Here is an 18,835-nt window from a genome sequence, read left to right on the forward strand (position 1 = left end):
CTTACATTTTCTCTTCCCTGTCCAAGGGAGGGGAGAGTGATGATTCAGCTTTGGTGGGCACCTGCTGCCCAGCCACGGTCAATCCATCACACACATGCAAATTACCTTCCTCTGGGCTTATGTTAAACCCCATGGAAAATCCTCACAGGGTTTTGAGACTTAAGGAGCAATATCAGATTTAAATCTAAGATTAAAATTCCCCGATCAGAGGGTCCTTCATTGATTGTGACACTGGGAAACCCAGCAGTTTTACTGCTTGTGTTTGAATTTTCCCCATCAATTGGACAAGCTGTAAAGTAACAACATGTTTTATAATGGATCACCATAAAGTAACAACATATTATATAAGTACTTCACTTGCATTTACATAAACAGATTTTAAAAACTGAAGAACATACTTCTACGTCCTCAGTCAGTTGGAACTTCAGATTTCCAGTTTGGTGTGAATTCCATGTATCTTGTCCGGACTCAGGGAGCTTTTTCACTCAAGCAATAGATCCAAGAGTTGATTCCTGTCCTTTTCACTGCAGTGTATTTCCTTAACACTGCTGGGAAAGTGCCTTCCCACCTTTCTTGTAGAGCCTCTTCCTTTCATCCTCAAACACTTCTCCAGATTGCAAAAACTGTCCAGGATACCCAAGGGAAGGGTGGGGCCTCCAATTCAAAAACCTGTGAATGAGGATAAAGGCTGTGAAGGAGAAATTGAACATTTGTCTCTCCTTGCACACACCTGATCTCCACGTGTGGTTACAAGGTTTTGCCTTCCACTATGGTATTTCCAAAGTTCTCATTCCTGCTTTGAGCTGGGGACTGACACAAGCTCGTTAAGAGCCAAAGATGATGCTCCACTCCAGCCTTTCGTTGTAACTTGGATATTTGTTTCTTTATTGTCTGATTCGTCCTTTCTGTCTTCCCACTGGACTGTGGGATCCATGAGGTGTGTAGCTCCCCAGTATACTGTGAAAATTTGGACAATTCTTGCACAATTTATGCTATAAAGTAGGGTTCATTATCTGTAGAAATTCCTTCTGGGACATCCAATCTGAGTATTGTTTCTTTGTAGAAACAATCTGAGTATTTGTTTCTTTGAAGAAACCCTGATCACGTCTCTGCTCTGGTTGGTGCAACAGGGGAAAGCCCTGGTGTCACAGAAAACTGGAAAATAAACTCTCCAACCAATTTGCTAGGTTAGAAAGTTAACATTGATTTACTAGGAGCGCTGGATGCATGGGAAATCCTCCCCAAAGCATGCATGGTCAGTAACTTAACAGACCAGGTTATTCCTGAAGAGAATAAATATACATCACATTTCCTGAATACAAGAATAAATGCTAATAATTTCTGAGGACTTATTTTGGTATGGTTCCAGATCTTCTGATGGATCTTTTCTCTTTGAGAGCATTTTAAATATGTTGGGTTATAAGGTATTTCTCTTATCATTCTTTGTTCTGACACACAATCCTTGTTCTCAAAACTAAGATATTGGCTAGTACATATTAATCACTAATAAAAGTAAATAAGGAAGCATTAGCTGGCACAAGATTAAGTCACAGACATCTGTCTCTCCTGACAGTCCTGGGTGTGGTCCTTCTGATTTGGCATGTATTGTTCTTTAAACAGGTTTGGCACTTTCTAATGATGCTTTTTATACCAGTTATCTGTAAGAGACGCTTCGGGGCGGACGGTCTGAGACACGGCAGAGACCTCTATAGCCGAGTTAGGGGTTGGAAGTTTATTTCAGGGCATGGGAGAGAGAGAGAGCCTGCTATGAGCCAGCAGATGAAGCTCAAAGCGGGCTCAGAGAGAACAATACAAAAGGGGGTAAAATATGAATACATGAGTTTAAGATTTAAGATTGCTAAGAAAGAGAGTAACAGAACAGAAGTGAGAGAGCCGGGGGAAAAAGGCCGAGCTCTCCTTTACAATTACTTATGTAACCTATTATACATTGAATATTTTATTCCTTTACTAATCAATCTTCATAAGTATACTAATACAGTAACATTTGTGTACAACCTATAGAAATCGCTGCTTTAGCATATTTAGTTATCTCAGGGTCCTTCAGACCTTTCCTTATAAGGCTGGGGAGAGGGGTCTCAGCTTGGTTTTATTGCAGGAAAGAATGTGTTCTGGCATACCAGCCCGGTTTCTTTGAATTATTCAAACCATGCTATCATTTGCATTTCTTCCTTAGCCTTTCTGGCTAAAGAGTCATATTTATAATTTCTTTCTGATTCTACCTTCCCAACAGTTATCTCTGTGCTCAAAACTTGAGGCTTCAGTGTTTCTGCCAGTCTCTATTTCCAGTGAGTTCCCCTATGCTGTTCCTCTGCCATAATCCCCATGAGGTGTTGGGGAATTGCTGCCTGTTTGCTGGATGTAATCCACCCTCCTTCAGGGCTGTTTTCAGGACCTAACAAATTTGCCTCTTTGTCAGCCAGGCCATTTCCAGCATTCACTGGGGTTTCTCTGGATGGATGAGCTTTGCAAGGTGTCACTGCCATCTTTTGAGGTAGCTCCATGCCCTCCAACAATTTCTGCATTTCTTGTCCATGTTTCCTGGGGGATCCCTTAGAAGTTCACAGCCCTCTCTCTCTTTCCAAATGGCTCCATGGGCATGGACCACTCCAACAGCAAATTTTGAGTCCATCCATATATTTACAGTCTTTTCATGTGAGATCTCCAATGCTCTGTGCAATCAGCTCTGCTTTCTGAGCCGAAGTGTTGGGGGTCAGAGCTTTGGTTCCTGTAACCTCATGCTGAGCTAGTGCTGCATTCCTGCCTTTTCAGATTCCACTGCTCACAAGCTGCTCCCATCCACAGAGTTTGCAACCAGCTTCTTCCAGAGGAGTGTCCTGTAGATCTTCTTGGCTGGAGTACACCAGTTCAGTGTGCTGTTCAGTGCTGGATTCTGCATTCCAAGCCCCTCCTGCATTGTCCACTTCCTCTAATATTTCTGCTTCAAGTTCAGGATTCTGTACCAGATAGACCTGAGCTTCCAAGGCCTTTTCTTCAGACCATATCAATTCTTTGGCAACCAGCCAACCAGAAAAGTGGTTGAAGAATATCAATAAATGTTTGCATTAATTACAGCTGGGTGATTCTGTAAAATCCATTCGCCAATGTTTCTCGGGGGTTATTCCTTGCTTTGTGCTTCCTCCCTGTATTTTCTTTCTTATTTTTGGATGATTAACACAGCAAAGGATAATTTTTTAATTACTCTGTCTGCAAAACTTTGCATCTTGCATCCAAAGAATTTTTTGCTGAAAGCAGTGATGCCTCTGCTCCTGTGTGTGTCTCTTGATGCAGCCTTTTAAGCTGGATTTCCATTATGTCCAAGAGCTGCTTTCCAGGTGCTTTCCACCACCCTTCTTTTCAGTACAGTTAAGCTGTTCCACTCATTGGGTCTCTCCTTTGGTATAATTGGTTGGAAATTAATCTATACAGGTTTGTGGAATGAAAGCTCCTTCACAACTTGGTTTCCTCAATGCAGCTTCTTCCACTGCTGGATCTGCTCTTCCATTTCCTTTACAATATTTGAATTATGTTTCTGGGGGGCTTTGCAATGTATTATTGTGATGTTCTTTGCTTGAATAACTGCTTTTGATATCTTTGGAATTTCAGCTACATATTTTTCTGACCTCCCCTGTGAGGTGAAAACTCCTTGCTCTTCCCAAGCTGCTCCATGAGCATGGACTGTGCCAAAGGCAGGTTTTGAGTCAGTATAAATATTGACTTCCTTTCCTCAGCTCAATGCCAGGGCCCGAGTGAGAGCTCCTAGTCTGGTTTTCTGGGAAGAGCTGTTCATGAGCAGTGGATTGTTTCCCGATACCTTCATGGTAGTGACCACAGTGTGCCCAGATTTCTGGCCTCCATTTACTTCTTCTGTCATTTACTCCATTTACTTTACTTCTGTCAGTAAAGACTGGCGTAGCTGGCCCAGCAAATCCCTCCCCAGCAATGGAAAAGGACACTCTGGCAGGTAGAGAAAGTGATGGGGTCATTTTGTGCTCCCAGTTGTGAATTCCATGGGATGTGAAATTGTCTGAGGGATTACCTGCTCCTGAGGAATTTCCTCCCTGCTCTTGTTTAAAGGTTCTTCACGGTAACTACAGAATGAAATGCTCCATTATCCACTAGAAAATCCATTGTTTCATTCCCCAGTTTAACTGGAATCAGAGGATTGCCCAGGGAAACAGGAGATGTCTCTGTTCCCCCTCAGTCCAGCCTAATTTCTGCATCTTCTGATTTTTCCTTCTGTCTATTTGTAAGATGGGGATGCTCCTTTTCCCAGTGCCCTTCTGTCTGCAATGGGCACCCTGATACTTTTGGAGGGTGTTAATCCCCACCCTCAGCCCCAGCCTCATCCCTGAAATTGCCTGCCCCTGACGATGGATTCAGTAATTTCTCTTGGCTCTTCTCCTTCTCTTCCACCTCTTCCTGATCCTTGCAGGTATCACTTGGGAAATAACCATTCCCTCCACTTCTTCTCTGTTCTGGAGTTTCTAATACCAGCTGCCAACTGCCCAACAAAAAGCCTGTTAAACAGCATCCTGCTCCCTTCTCTTGCTGGATCTGGATCCATCCCTTTGGGAGCCACTTCACACAATCTTTCCTACAAAGCCAATGGAGACTGCTTTGCTCCCTCTTCCCTTCATACAACTTGGCAAGGTGTTTCAGTTCCTTCACTTCCTCTTACAATCCAAATAAAATCATTTTCTAATATCATTTCATTGACTCTCACCAGCACTCTGGTTGAGATCCCACCCTGGGTCCTTCTTAGGATGAAATTTGTGAGGATTTGGGTTGCCATGAACCATTTGATCTAATCCTGTTTTCCTAACTCCTTCTTCTCAAGTCTTTTCTAAATTGTCTTCCATTCCTCACGGGGAAGCAAATATTCCAGGAGAGCCTGGATGTCCTCCTGGTTTGGATTATGAATTCACATCGTGGTTTTAATCACTCTACACATTCCATCAGGATTTCTGTGAGATGACCCTGCTCGCTGCTGCTGGTTCAGCAAGTCTGAAGTGTGACCAGCACCTGCACATGGTCCCTCTGCTGCCCTCGATGTGTTTGTAGCACCAGCTTACCTTTCTCCCTGATCCTGCTGGAGGTGAGGGATGTGTCAAAGGCACCGTTTCATCTCCAGATACACTGCCCACCTCCAGCTCTCATCCTTCCTTCGGAGGAGCTGCCAAGAGTTGGACTTGAGGTTTTTGTCTCTTTTATCTTCTTGTCCCATACAACAAGTATCTTTCCCCTTATCCTCTTTTCTTCATTTCCCAAAGAACATATTCCATTTTGATATTTTTGAAGCTACTAAACCATATTTTTCCTTACTTTATTAATTATTTCTTAAAGCGAAAACCAGATCTACATCAAGGACTTCATCCCGTTCATTTTGCCTCCTACAAAGTAACATCAACTGTAAAACTGTATTGTATTTTAAAGACCTGCAATTTTCCATTCTTTTTTCACCATCACTTAATTCAGAATGAGGCAACCATTGATGACAGTATCTTTTCAATTTATCTTGAATCACAGGGTCACCCTAACCCTCCAGGATGCATCCTAGAGGACAGCAATGTGGAATTTTCACAGAAGCAGAGGAACCCATTTCAGCTGTGGAATTTCCAGTATTTCATACACCATGCTGATGCACGCATCCAAATCCCAGTTTTCACATCACCAGCTCTGCATGTGAAAAACCTGTGCAAATATCAAAAATCCAAGACATGCATCACCAAACTGTAGAAACAAAACATTTTTTTCTTCAGCTTATGCAGAGCCCAGACCCCAAATCCTGCTTCCTGGCAACTTCCAACCACCCCCTTCAGCGAGGAAATACCTCTACAAATCGTGTTGTGCCATGGAGTCACGGTTTGTCCCGGTGTCAGGGCTGCTCATCCGCAGTGCCCCATCACAAGGTTGGAGTGTGTGGGAATTCGTCCTGCCTGGAGCAGCCGGTCAGTCGGGGCAGGGCACTCTGGCTATCCCATCTGGGTCATCCAAAACAGCTGTGGGCTGCCTGCTGTGCACTGACAAGCCACAAATCAAGGCAAGGGATTTCTGGGTTTATTCTGCTTAGTGCAGAGCCAGGAGATGAGGGTTTCCCCAAGGCTGATCCCTGAGCATCAGAACCTTACGCTATTGATACATTTGAGCAAATAACCGGCATTCATCTGTTACCAATTACAGAACTGTTATTAATTAGGACTCAAACCCCTCTTTCCTGGGTGTATCTCCCTCCACAGGTGCAGCTTTTTCCTCAGTTTGAGTTGGGGTCCATTCTGAGTAGGTGGTCAGTGAGCCAGTGATTGTGATCTCCTGTTGCCAGAATTACCTTTTCCCCTGCTTCAGTCCTGGTGCCTCTCATCCAGCCAGCCCAGTGCTCTTGGAATGCTCTGCTCTTTTCCTTAGAAGATTAGTCGAGCCTGCGAGGTTCATGATGTAATTACCAATCACAAGTGTCCAACTACAGCTACTGAGGGACATGAGGGACAACAAAACCCTCAGTGGTGACACTGAGTCAGAGAGGCAGCAGTGACATCCCTTCCCAGCAGATCCAGGTGGACAACAGCCCACTGGCTGGGGAGGACGAAGGCAGAGAGGGAGCCCTCCCCTCCATGAAGTGTGGAGAGCTTTGGATGCAGCATCCTGGCCATGCTGGGGCTTCCTGGGGCAAGAAGGACGTGACATCTGGAGTCCAGGAGAGCAATGCCAAAGGGGCTGCAGCATGTGCTGCATGAGGAGGAACTGGAATGTTTTGGGGTACCTTTGTGTACACAGAAGAGCCAGGCTCTTCCCAGTGGAGCCCAGTGACAGGACCAGCAGCAACAGGCACAAACTGGCCTCCAAAGATTTGGGGTTTTTTTGCAGCGAGGCTGATCACACAGGGTGCCTGCAACAGGCTGCCCAGAGGGGTTGTGGTGCCTCCAGCTGGGAAGGCACCCATGGCTGTGTGAGGGGCAAGAGGCCCCCAGAGCCCCACCAGCCCCAGCCTGCTCATCAGGGCTGGCTGAAGCAGGCTGTCCAAGTCAGTGTCCAATCTGGTATAAGTATCTCCTAGGAGGGATTGTCCCACTACAACCCTTCCTGCCAGCCTGGCCTTCCAGCTCCAGGGTACTCATGCTCTGGTGGAATTTCCCCTTTAAAATCCCAGTGAACATCCACAGCATGAGCAGCTGGAGCAGGGCCTGGAGTGGTGGAATCTGCAGCCTTGAGCTCGTTCCCAAAGGCCGTGCTCCCCAGCTCCTCTGCCCCTTGGAGCAGCCCCCTGCCAGAGCCACTGGCTCAGTGAAAGCAGCTCACGTGAAATCAGAGGGCTGCACACCCTGCCAGGGTTATCAAGCTCTGTGCTGCCTGCACTCCTGCCTGCCCTGAGCACTGACCTCCACTGCTCTGACATCCCCACGCAGTCCTTCCCAGGTACACCATCAAAATATTGCTTCCTGCTCCAGCCCTGCCATGCTGCCCTTCCAGCAGGTATCGGGATGGTATCACAGAATTTCTGGCTGGTTTAGGGAAGGGACATCTGGTCCCATCCACTGCCACAGGCAGGGGCACCTTCCACAGACCAAGCTGGAGCCCCCAGTGGGGACCAGGGCCACCCACAGGGAGGCTGAACCTCCCCCAGCTGCCTCAGAAAGCTTCATGTTTGTCCTCTTGGTTGGGAGCCTGAAACACAGCCCACCCCTGTGTCCCCCCTCCCCGTCCACGACTCCAGCCCTGACCCACTCAGCTGCACCGTGTGTCCCACAGAGGTTTCCCCCTGCTCCTGGTGCTCCCTCATGGGTGGCCATATCCTCCCACAAGGGGCCCTCCCCCAGCTCCCAGCCTTGCCCCCATCCTGGGGAGGGACTGCTTCCCTGCTCGTGCCCCCACTGCGGGCAGGTGGGTGCAGCCCCCATGTGCCTGGCTCACTGGTGGTGAGGATCCACTGTTCCCATCCCTCTGCCCCATTTTCTTCCTACTGCTCCCACACCTGGGGGGCTGTGAGCATCTCAATCCCCCTGAAGAACATGGTATCACCTCCTGACCCAGAGCACGCACAGCCTTGTTCCCAGTGCTCCTACTCAGCCCTGGCCCAGCTCATCCTGTCTCCTACTCCTGAGCCCTTTCTCCCTTTCCAGTGAGCCCTTTCCCTATTCCCAGTGAGTCCGTTTGTCCCTTCCTGGTAAACCACTCCCAATGAGTCTGTTTCCCCATCCCTGCTGAGCCCCTTCTTCATTGCTGATGAGCCCATTCCCTGTTCCTGGTGAGCCCATTCCCTGTTCCCACTGAGCCCTATTCCCTGTTCCCACTGAGCCTCTCCCCCCCATTCTCCATTCCTGCTGAGCCCATTCCCGGTGAGCACGTTCCCAGTTTGCCCAGTCCCTGGCCCTGCACAGCCCCAGCTGCCCCCACCCCTCATTCGCTCACTCCTCGGGTTTCCACCACGTTTTATTACAAAATCGGTGCGGACCGGTCCCGGGGCCGGTTCCGCTCCCACTCGCCCCAGCGCTGGGGCTGAGTCGGGTTCAGCCCGTGCCGGTGCTGGTGCCGTGCGCCCTGCAGCGCAGAGCCGAGGCGGTGGCTGGAGGCCGGTGCAGCCCCAGGGTAAGAGGGGGTTCGGGCTATCCGGGAATTCCGGGGGGGATCAGCGTCCCACGGCGTCGAGGATGCGGCGGTTGGAATCGGCGCGGGCGCGCTGGCTCTGGGCGCGGGCGAGCAGCAAGAGGTGCCGCAGGAGGTGGAAGGTGAGGTCGATGGACAGCGGCGGCTCGTCCCGCCGCCCTCGCCACGGCCCCGGGGGCGGTGGCGCCAGCGGCGGCCAGAGCGGGTGGTCCTGAGCCGCGGTCCCGGCCGCCGGGACGGAGCCGTCGGTGGTGGCGGGACGGGCGGCGGCGGGCGGCGGGCGGGCGAGCAGCAGCAGGAGGGTGAGCAGTGCCCGCCGCATCCTCGGTCCCTCTGCACCTGCGGGGCCAGAGGCTCAGCGCCGCAGCAGAGACCGGGGCGGCGGCGGGGGCCCGACGGGAATGGCGGCCCCGGGACCGTCCCGCGCGCGGAGCCCCCTCCGTTCCCGGCCGCCCCGTTCCGTCCCCTCTGCGCGCCCCCGGCCCCGGTGCTGTCCCCGCCCGGTTCCCATGCCCCGTCCCGTACCCGGTGCGCTGTGCCCGTGCCCTGTCGTGCCGGTGCTGGCGGCGGAGCGAGCGCGATCCGTCCCGCGGGAGCTGAGCCGGCGGCGCGGCCGGGGCTTATATCGGTCCCGGAGCCCGGGCTGACGTCAGCGCCGGGCACGCACCGGGCGGCGGGGGCGGGGGGGAGGGGGGCACCGGGCGGCGGGGAGCGGACACCCGGCGGCGGGACGGGGATGAGGGGCGGGGCGGCAGAGCCCGCTCTCCCCGGGTTCGGGAGCCACCGCTCCGGTTCTTTTCTGACGCCCACCAGAGAGGCGCGCCGGGGCCGGGGCTGGTGAGAGCAGGTGCCTCCGGCAGTGCTAACCCTCGCTTTCCCGGTGCCCCGATTTCCCCGGTCCCTCTCCCGGTCCCTCTCCCGGCTATGCCGCATCTCCAGTCTCATTCTCCGCCGCTGTCCGCGGTGCTGAACGGCCGGGACGCGCTGGGGCACCGGGGCCGGTGACCGGAGCCGGGCCGGTGAGCCGTACAGGTGAGCTCCCGGTGAGCCCTCGGTGAGCTGTACCGGGCTGAGCCGCGGCTTCTCGGCGTGGAACCCTCGCGTTCCCGGGCGGAACGGCCGCGTCGAGCAGCGGCGTCCAAGCAGGGACCCGCCTGGGGATGGGGGACATCCCTGGGCGGGGGTGGGGATACCCCGAGCACCGGCAGCTCCGGGACAGGAGGGTCACGGATGGGGGCCCAGCCTGGCCCAGTGTCCCGGGCCGAGCGGGCGGTGCCGAGGTCAAACCGCGGGGCCGAGGCCGCAGACGCCCCGAGCGCAGCGGCAGCACCGGCCAAGTCCTGTGAGTCATAGAATGAAGGCACCGGAGCCGGCAGCGCCGTGCTGGATGCAGGGTGTTCCGTCGGGGCACCGGCACCGCTGCCAAATGGTGAGGTGGCTGCTGGGGCTTCACACTACTGCTGGCAGCCCCCCGAGTGCTCCACACTGCTGGCAGCCCCCCGAGTGCTCCACACTGCTGGCAGCCCCCCGAGTGCTCCACACTGCTGGCAGCCCCCCGAGTGCTCCACACTGCTGGCAGCCCCCCGAGTGCTCCACACTGCCAACAGCAGCCCCCCGAGTGCTCCACGCTGATTACAGCAGCCCCCCGAGTGCTCCACGCTGATTACAGCAGCCCCCCGAGCTAACAGCAGTGTAGCTGAGCTGACACCCAGCGCTGGTGCAGGTGCCAGTGTGGGGCAGAGGCGGGCTCAGAGGCTCAGCCTGGCCCCCTGCACGGTGTGTCCCACCCCAGGTGGCACAGGGGTGGCAGAGAGCAGCACACGGTGTCGTGCCCCCATGACGTGATCTGGCATGAAGGCTGGCACCAGGCACCGCTTCCCGCAGCGGCAGGGCAGAGCCCTCGGCAGGGGCTGGACTCAGCCCCCCGAGCCCTGGCAGCCCCACGCTGGGGCGGCTGCTCCTGGGGACAAGTGGCTCATTTCACGTGGCTCTTGCCATGCTCGCAGCTCACTCGTTGCTGACAGCGAGAGCCTCCTGCACCCCCAGAGGGAGCTGCGAGAGGCTCTACACCTCAGAGCTGCAAATTGCTGCCACCTTCAGCACCCACCCCACTGGCTGTAGAGAGTTTGAGCCCCGCACAGAACCCGAGGCCCCCCAGGTACTCAGCACAGAAGCAGACCGTGGGGAGGATGAGGGTGGAGGACAACAGTGAATCCCCTCCATGAAGGCCACGCTGGCAGAGCCCAGGTGGTGCCAGCAGCATGGGGATGGCTCTGTCCAGCTGTGTGGGGCTGCAGTAGCACAGGTGAGGGGGGCCAGGGCTCAGGGCTCCACAGAGGTGAGATGAACCACCATAGTCCCATTAGCTCCACTTGGAGCCCCTGGTTGGGATGTGCTGGGCAGGGACACTGTGGGAGCTGGATTGTGTCTGCTCGCTGCCATTGTGGTGTCAGTGTGGACACACCTGCCCAGGGGCAGCAGTGCTGGCAGTGACAGCTCCATGGGGCTTCTCTCTGGCACGACAGGCAGGCTTGTTTAGGACATGGCACCCTCCCCAGATGCACAGCCCTGCATCAGACACGCCCTGCCCCTGGGGGACTCTACAGCCAGCATCAGGACTCTGGCACCATCGACCTCATTTCACTGCTCTGCAGCTGTGGAGGCACCATCACAGCCCATGGAACAGCTGCAGCAGGATGATCCCCTAAACCACCATCCACCCTCTGTCAGAGTCCTTCTCTAGCCAGTGGGGCAGACCACCCCAGCTGCCTGCAGTCCATCGCCCTATGCTCGGTGCCTTGAGATGAGGCAGGGTGGACCTGTTGATCCGTAACAGAACAGTCGTTCTGGAACTGCATCTTCAGGGTCTGGGGGGCACGCTGGGCCACAAGCCCCCGGGCCACGGGAATCAGAAGCGAAGACCACCGTTTATTGACTGTCCACAGCAGAGCCACAGCAAACCCCGTTTTCAGGGGGAGCATCCCCAGCCTGCAGTGACCCCAGTTCTGTGCCCATGGCACAGCCAGCTCAGGGCCATTTCTGCTCCTCTTCTCCACTTCCCCTCCTCTCTTCCCTCAGGATGTGCCATGGGAAGGTCAGAGTGACGCTCGGGGCAGGAGCACCCTGTGTGCAGGCAAGGGCTCAGAAATGGCTGAGCACAGGTGGAGAAGCACATTGTGGGCAGAGCTGCTGCGCAGCACGGCAAGAGCAGATCCAGGCCTGTCCTGGCACCATCTTCTCCCTGGGGCAGTGGGGGCTGAGGCCACAGGGGATGGTGCTCCCCTGAGAAGAGCAGGATGGCTGCTGCCAGGACCCCGCGTGTCCCACCTGCCACGGCCACACGCGCCCACTCCAAGGGCTCTGAGCTGCAGTGGGGTCAGGCAGGGCACAGGCTGGGGACAGGGATGGGACACGGCTTCTGCCTCACATCCGATTCGTTTTCCAGGACAGGTAGCAGTTCCAGACGATGGCAACACATTGGACAACAGCCAGCCTGGGGACAGAGGGGACAGGGTCTGCAGCTGCCACCTCACGGGGCAGGGACTGGGCGCCAGGGCCGCAACGTTACCTGTGCTGCAGAGGCACAAAGTAGAAGTTTGCAACTTGGACGGGTGGCCAGATCTGGGCAGAGAAAGGGAGGAGCAGTGAGGAGCCCTGCCAGGGTCCCTGCCCCACACCCACCCCTGCCTGGCACTCAGGCTGTCCCACAGAGCCCATGGCAGCCCCATGGAGGAGACGGGCAGGGACAGAGATCTGCCAGCACTCACACAGTAATTGGTCATCAGGGCATCCACGTAGTCCTGCAAGAAAAAGGAGGTGTGAGCACTCAGAGGGCCCCCATCCTTGCCACTGGTCCCCCCAACTCCACACTGCGGGGCACGGAGCCCCTGCAGCCCTGCCCATGACTTCCCTGCCTGAGGGTGGCAGGGAGAGGGTGACCAGAACCATCCCCCCCGAGAGCCCTTTGTGCCACAGCCAGGGCACATGGGCAGATGGCTTCTCTCCCCAGGGTGGGCTGTGAGCCCCTCTCCAGCTCAGTGCCCCCCCAAGCCCCCTCCTGGGCACCATGCAGCAGAAATGGAGAAAGGCACTGAGCTGGGGCAACTGGTGTGGGACTCCAAGGTGCTGCCTTGTCCTCCTGCCACAGCCACGGCCGTGTCACATCCCTGTCCCATGGCAGCAGGACAAGTCCCTCATCCAGCTTGGCCGTGACTCAGCCAGGAGGCCGGGCTCCTCCTGCCGCTGGCCAGCAGCCCAGGACGGGCTGAGCAGGTGCGGGGTGATGGATGCTCTGCTGACGCTTCCTCTGCGTGGGGAGAGGCGGATGCACCCCAAGCCAGGGGTGAAGGTGCTGCCAGAGCTGCTGCCCAGCCCCCAGCCCATCACCCCCTCACAGGTCAGGGCTCGCCAGGAGCCACAGCTCGCACGAATCACCAAGCAGGGCAGGATTCCCTGGGGAAGGCAAGGCAGGATCCATGGCACGAGCTGGTCAGGATGCAGCAGGGGAAGATGGATTGGAGTGCTCAGAGTGCTGCCTGTGCCCACGATCTGTTCATGCGTGTCCTTAGGGTGCCTCGGAGCACTCCATACCCCGTCCGTGACTTGCATAGAGTCTGACGAAAGCAGAGGTGATGGGATCCTGCCCTGGGATCTGCTTCCTGCACTCTGGGGCAGAATGAGGGGCATGTACTGGCAGCCCAGAGTGTAGCAGGCTGGTGACTGGGTGCCATGCAGAGGAACAAACCCTGGGTGGTGGCACTCAGGCAGAGCTCCAGCCAGGCTGGGGCCGTTCACACGCAGCTCCGGCAGCATCAGTGAGCGAGGCTGGTGTTGCCACTCCTGGCAGCCACACGACCACCCCAGCGTGCCTCCTCCTGTGGCAGGTGGGCACCCACTCCCCAGTGACTCACTCTGGACACGCTGACTCAGTGCTCACACCGGTTTCCAGCAATTACTGTTAATGGGAGTCATCTCGGTAATTGCTCTGGAGACCCAGCCAGGAGCGGGGCTGGACAGAATGCCCATGGCACCCGTGTCTGGCTCAGGTGGGACCCCAGTACTCACCCACAGGACACCCACGCCAGAGGAACCAGGCCTGGCACCAGTACTTGGACTGGCAGCACTGGGCACCCAACACGCCCAGGGCCCTGGGACCCAGTGCCCGGCCATGGGCACGGACACAAACAGGAGCAGCCGTCAGGGCCAGCACACAGGGAGGAGCTGCCAGGGCCCCTCAGGGCTGCCCAGGGCAGCAGCACATACCTGCTGGATCTTGGACCAGTTATCCTGCACCGACAGCCCGTTCACGGCCCCTGTGACAGCCAGGAAGCAGCCGAGGAAGCACGGCGCGAAAGCCCCCTGCGAGAGAGGAGCCACGGCCCGTGCTGAGAAGCTTGTGGTGCTTGAAGCCAGGCTGGCCATGGGCAGCCTTTGTGAAAATGCCCCACTCCAGCCCTCCACTGAAGTGAGGCTGGGCCCAGCTCAGGCACTGGGCTCTCAGAGCAGGCTGCAAACCTGCCAGAGGGACACGGCTGTCCCCACTGCTCCATCCCACTGCCCCAGACCCAAGCAACACCCTCACTATTGTCACACCAACCTGGTCTAGGATCACCTTCTTCACAGCCACAACTTTTGTGTTCCCTGGGATGAGCCAATCCAGGATCCTGTACCAGCTGCCCACAACAGGGCCCTGCAGGAGCCAGGAGGTGAGGAGCAGCATCTGCCCTCACTGGTCACCGAGGCCAGGGCTGGGGGGATCCAAGCTGGTTACATGGTTACCCTGCTCCAGCTCTGGACCACAAAGACCAACTTGTCCTATGCTGCTCCTGCTCCATGGAACTGGCCCTGCCCATGGCTGCTGGAGGTGGCACCAGGATGGCCCAACTCCCACTGCACCACCATGGTCCCACCAGGCTGAAGGAGCCTCCCACTCCATCCCATCCCACCCCACCCCTCTGCCACTCACCACAAAGCAGAAGCCAATGGCCATCATTCTCAGGGTGCGGGGGCACTGGTGCCCATGCAGCCCCCGCTGCTCCACCAGCTGCTGCGCAATCACATCCCCAGCTCCCATGAGGGCCCCTGCAACCAGCACAGCCCACTCAGGCAGGTGAGACCCCTGTGTGGCCTGCCCACAGCTGGGCCCCCTGCCCCAGGATGCCTGAGCCTGCTCCAGCCCTGCCAGCTGTCCCAGCTGCAGCTCCCCACTGCCTGCACCAAACCCCAGGGCACAGGCGTCCCACTCTGCCAAGTGCCTCGGGCCTCCCAGGACACCGCAGCATCTCTGGTGAAAACGGTGTCCAGCTGCACCTCGACCCTGTGACCCGGACTGGGGCTGACCCTCACCCAGGGTCCACAGTGCCTGGGGCTCTCAGAGCAGAGCCTGTCCAGCTGCTGCCCGTGATCTCCACCGCAGCCTTTCCCACAGCACCCCAAAAGCTCTCCCTGGACACCGGGCAGGCTCTGCTGACTGTGATCCCCTCCACAGAGAGCAGCTCCAGCAGCTGGGATGGGCCAAACGAGCTCCCCACTGCCCAGGCTGTCCCAGCCCCTTGCCACAGCTGGCTGCTGGCACAGCTCCTGGCCCTGTTTCTAGATCAGTGTCCCTGGTGGGGTGCTGCCCGGCTGGGTCTCTGGCAGCTCCTGCTCCATCCTACACCCCTGACCCCATCGACGCAACTCGGCTGGCCCAGTGCTGCCCCCTCCAGCTGCTCCCCCGGCCCTGGCGGCTCCTGCTCCCTCTCCCCACTCCCCCTGGGACGGTTCCCTGGCAGGTCTCCAGCCCCACTGCCTCTCTGCTCCGTCCTTGGAAGCCCTGAGCCCAGCAAGCCCTCAGCCTGACAGGTGCCAGCCCCAGCAGCCCTTGTCTGACAGCCCCAGCCATGACCAGCTCGGTACCAGCTGTACCCCAGGGACTTCCTCAGTGGAAAAGGGCCCAGCTCCCTGTCCCCACACCATGCCACATGGTCCCCGAAGCTCACTGGCAGGGCCAGCCCAGGCTCTGCTGCCCCACAGAGCTGCTGCACTCCCAGCAGCACCACCTGCTGCTTCACAGGTTCCATCTCCTGCCCCAGCATCTGAGGGTCTGTCCCCAGCCTTGAGAGACCCCACAACCCCCCATCAGCTCACGGGCCACAGCGGCACCGGGCAGGGGGTGGAGGCGGGTGCTGGACTCCAGGCACAGAGCCCTGGCTGCTGGCAGCAGCACTCCCAGGAGCTGCAGTCCCAGGAGCTGGGTGCAGGGCACAGCACTCACGGAGAACACAGCAGGCACCTCTTACTCATCCAGTGCCAAAGACTCAGGGTACAGTGCCCAGAAGTGATGAGGCTGTGCCAGGAGGGACAGACCTGTCCGTGCATCCCTTCCCCAGGCCTGGGGATGCAGCCAGATCCAGCCCCCTGCAATGGCTTTGGCCACAGTGCCTGCCCAGGGTGCCATCAGCACAGCCCAGCCACAGCTCCTGTGCATGGCTGGAGCTTTCATCCCAGCCAAACCTGGTGCCCAGAGTGCCTAGCAGCCCCCCAGGCTGAGGTTCTTGTGACCAGAGGACTCTGAATGGGGCCCAAACCTGAGCAGGGCACCATCTCTGTGCCCATGGCATTGCCATGGCAGGAGCAGGGGACTGCTCTCCACAGGCAGAGGGACAGGAGGGTCACGGCTGCAGGCACGTGCTACTGCCCACTGTGCCCAGGCCCTGCTGGCAGCCTGGCCCAGGGCCCAGGATGCAGGAGGCAAAGCCCTGCCTGACCCCAGAGCCCTCGGACGGCAGCTCAGCCAGCAAGTGTGGCTGCACACAGCGGGCACAGCCAACTGCCAGCAGCTCCCTGGCCTGGCCCCAGCTGGCAGCACTGGGGTCTCTGGGAGCAGCGAGAGAAGGCAGGGCTGGAGGTTGGGATAGACCTGGCACAGGGCTGGGAAGCTGCATGGACCATCACAGCCAGCAGTGGGGCTGAGCCTGACTGTGCATGGAGATCCTTGTGGAAGCTCTGAGGAGAGCAGGGGTGCTCACACCCCCCTGGCTGGAGCTGGGCACCTGCTGCAGCAGGAAGAGCCCAGCCCGAGGGCAGAAACTTCTGGGCTGGTGGAACCATGTCCAGCAGCAGCCCAGCATCCAGAGAGGCCGTGCCCTGCAGCCCTGCAGGCTGGCAGAGCCCTGGGGACAGGGGGCTGTGTCACAGCAGCGCCAGCTCCCATGGGAAGCAGTAACAGGCAGAGCAGAGCTGAAGTCAGAGCCAGCCCAGGGACACAGTGAGCAGGGGAGGGGTGGGCAGGGCCGGCCCTGGGAAGCCCGTCCCAGCTCTCCACTGGTCTCCTGCCAAGCACAGGTCTCCTGCCAAGCACAGGGGGACGTGCTGCCAGCAATAGACTCCGTGACATCCGATAAAAATAACAGCAGGAACAGCAAAGCGGCCTGGCAGGGCCCCAGCAGCCAGGCAGGGGGGCATCGCGCCACCCCCCCGCGGCTCTCAGGGCTGAGGGCCAGTGCCGGCTCAGTGAGGGGAGCCCCCGGCTCAGCAGGGCACCCCCAGGCCCCGGGGTCGTGCTTTCCCAGCATCCTGGGCTGCTGGGAGCAGGAGGGCAGGGGCAGCAGTGGCAGGGCAGGGAGAATCAGGGCAGGAGCAAAGCGGGGGTGACAGAGAGGCTGCAAGAAGGGTGTGAGCACGCAGGGACCACCCCCAGCTCCAACCATCAGTGCAGCACAGGCACCACACAGCCCTGAGAACATGTGCCACAAGCAGGACATGCTCCCCCACCACCCAGACCCAGCCACAGGTGGGGTGTGGGGAGGGAGCAGGACACGGGGGGCAGAGCTGCCCGGTGCCCCAGGGCTGCAAATCCTCGGAGCAGCAAAGTCATGAACCAACACCAGGGCAGACCTGTGGCACCTCAGAGCTCTGCAAGCAGCAGCAGTGTTAGGGAGATTCAATCCCCTGTGCTGAGCCCCGGGAGCCTCTCCTCAGGCAGCACCTCTATGCCTTCAGCACTGACTGTGAATGACTTGTGAATCCCCCGTGTTGCAGCTCAGCATCCATCCCCTCCCAGGGAAGGGGGACCCCAGGACAGCCTCCCCCCGGGTCTGGGTGTGAGGGCTGTGATTCCTTACAGTCCCTGCTGTGGCTCCAGCACAGACCCCTGACACAGACCTCCTGAGCAGGGAGCAGGCTGGGGCCCCTCCTGGTGTGACATGGGGGTCCCTGCTGAGCCTGGGCATGGCAGCCCCTCCTCCACCTAGGACAGACCCCTGAGGCACTGGAAGCCCCCCAGCTGTGTTCTGCCCTGCCTCCCGCAGGGTGATGGTGCCCACACAGCGGGGTGAGGGGCTGGGGGGGCCGTGCGTGGGCAGAGGGTCCTGGGCTGATGGAGACTGTGAGCAAAGAGGGAGCTCAGCATACCGGGGAGAGCAGGGACCACGAGGGGCATGTGCAGGGGGGACAGGGTGTGTGCCGGGGAGGGTGGCCTGTGTGCCAGCAGGGGCAGGGCAGGGGGGCTGTGCTCTGGGGGGCTGTGTGGGACCCGGGGCAGGGCAGGGGGGCTGTACAGGACGCGGGGCAGGGCAGGGGGGGGACCCGGGGCAGGGCAGGGGGACTGTGTGGGGCCTGGGACAGGGCAGGGGGGCTGTACAGGACCCGGGGCAGGGCAGAGGGGCTGTGCTCTGGAGGGCTGTGTGGGACCCGGGGCAGGGCAGGGGGGCTGTGCTCTGGGGGGCTGTGTGGGACCCGGGGCAGGGCAGGGGGGCTGTACAGGACCCGGGGCAGGGCAGATGGGCTGTGCTCTGGGGGGCTGTACAGGACCCGGGGCAGGGCAGAGGGGCTGTGCTCTGGAGGGCTGTGTGGGACCCGGGGCAGGGCAGGGGAGCTGTGCAGGACCCAGGGCAGGGCAGGGGGGCTGTGCTCTGGGGGGCTGTACAGGACCCGGGGCAGGGCAGGGGGACTGTGTTCTGGGGGGGCTGTGTGGGACCCGGGGCAGGGCAGGGGAGCTGTGCAGGACCCAGGGCAGGGCAGGGGGGCTGTGCTCTGGGGGGCTATGCGGGGCCCGGGGCAGGGCAGGGGGGCTGTGTTCCGGGGCCGGGGGTCTCAGGGCGCGGCCGCAGCAGGAGCCCGGCCCGTCCCTTACCGGCTGTGAGCGCCTGCGCCGCCCCGGGCCGCCGCGCCAGCAGCCGCCCGCAGCCCCTCCAGAGCGCCGCCATGGCCCCGCGTGTCGCGGGGCGGTGACGCG

General features: G+C 58.4%; 2 protein-coding genes and 1 long non-coding RNA gene across 7 annotated transcripts; all 3 read right to left on the reverse strand.

Annotated features, from left to right (window-relative positions):
* Positions 1-448: 448 nt before the first annotated feature.
* LOC147654524 (uncharacterized) lies at positions 449-7,618 on the reverse strand. The gene is made up of 3 exons (XR_015282580.1): positions 5,852-7,618; positions 5,094-5,712; positions 449-669 (listed from the first exon to the last, which is right to left on the reverse strand). It is a non-coding gene; the product is annotated as an uncharacterized LOC147654524 (long non-coding RNA).
* Positions 7,619-8,526: 908 nt separating this feature from the next.
* Positions 8,527-8,941, reverse strand: UCN (urocortin). Its single transcript, XM_086875167.1, has one exon. It carries the CDS (start codon positions 8,939-8,941, stop codon positions 8,642-8,644), a length of 300 nt encoding a protein of 99 aa, XP_086731293.1. The 3' UTR covers positions 8,527-8,641.
* A 2,586-nt stretch (positions 8,942-11,527) lies between these two features.
* MPV17 (mitochondrial inner membrane protein MPV17) lies at positions 11,528-18,828 on the reverse strand. Of its 5 annotated transcripts, XR_015282612.1 has the most exons (8): positions 18,734-18,828; positions 14,585-14,700; positions 14,216-14,308; positions 13,684-13,977; positions 13,364-13,573; positions 12,387-13,284; positions 12,188-12,240; positions 11,528-12,112 (listed from the first exon to the last, which is right to left on the reverse strand). XR_015282612.1 is itself a non-coding variant. In XM_086875266.1 (7 exons), the coding sequence occupies exons 1-7, from the start codon at positions 18,804-18,806 to the stop codon at positions 12,043-12,045; spliced, it is 534 nt and encodes a 177-aa protein (XP_086731392.1). In that variant the 5' UTR covers positions 18,807-18,828; the 3' UTR covers positions 11,528-12,042. The 5 variants fall into 5 exon arrangements, 3 of the variants coding, with proteins under 3 accessions (XP_086731392.1, XP_086731393.1, XP_086731394.1); XR_015282611.1 differs by having other exon boundaries at positions 13,364-13,977; XM_086875266.1 differs by lacking the exon at positions 13,364-13,573 and having other exon boundaries at positions 12,387-12,419; positions 13,882-13,977.
* Positions 18,829-18,835: the final 7 nt, after the last annotated feature.

The sequence above is a fragment of the Cyanistes caeruleus genome, chromosome 2 (assembly GCF_971803275.1).
Source record: "Cyanistes caeruleus chromosome 2, bCyaCae1.hap1.1, whole genome shotgun sequence".
Classification (NCBI taxonomy): Eukaryota; Metazoa; Chordata; class Aves; order Passeriformes; family Paridae; genus Cyanistes; species Cyanistes caeruleus.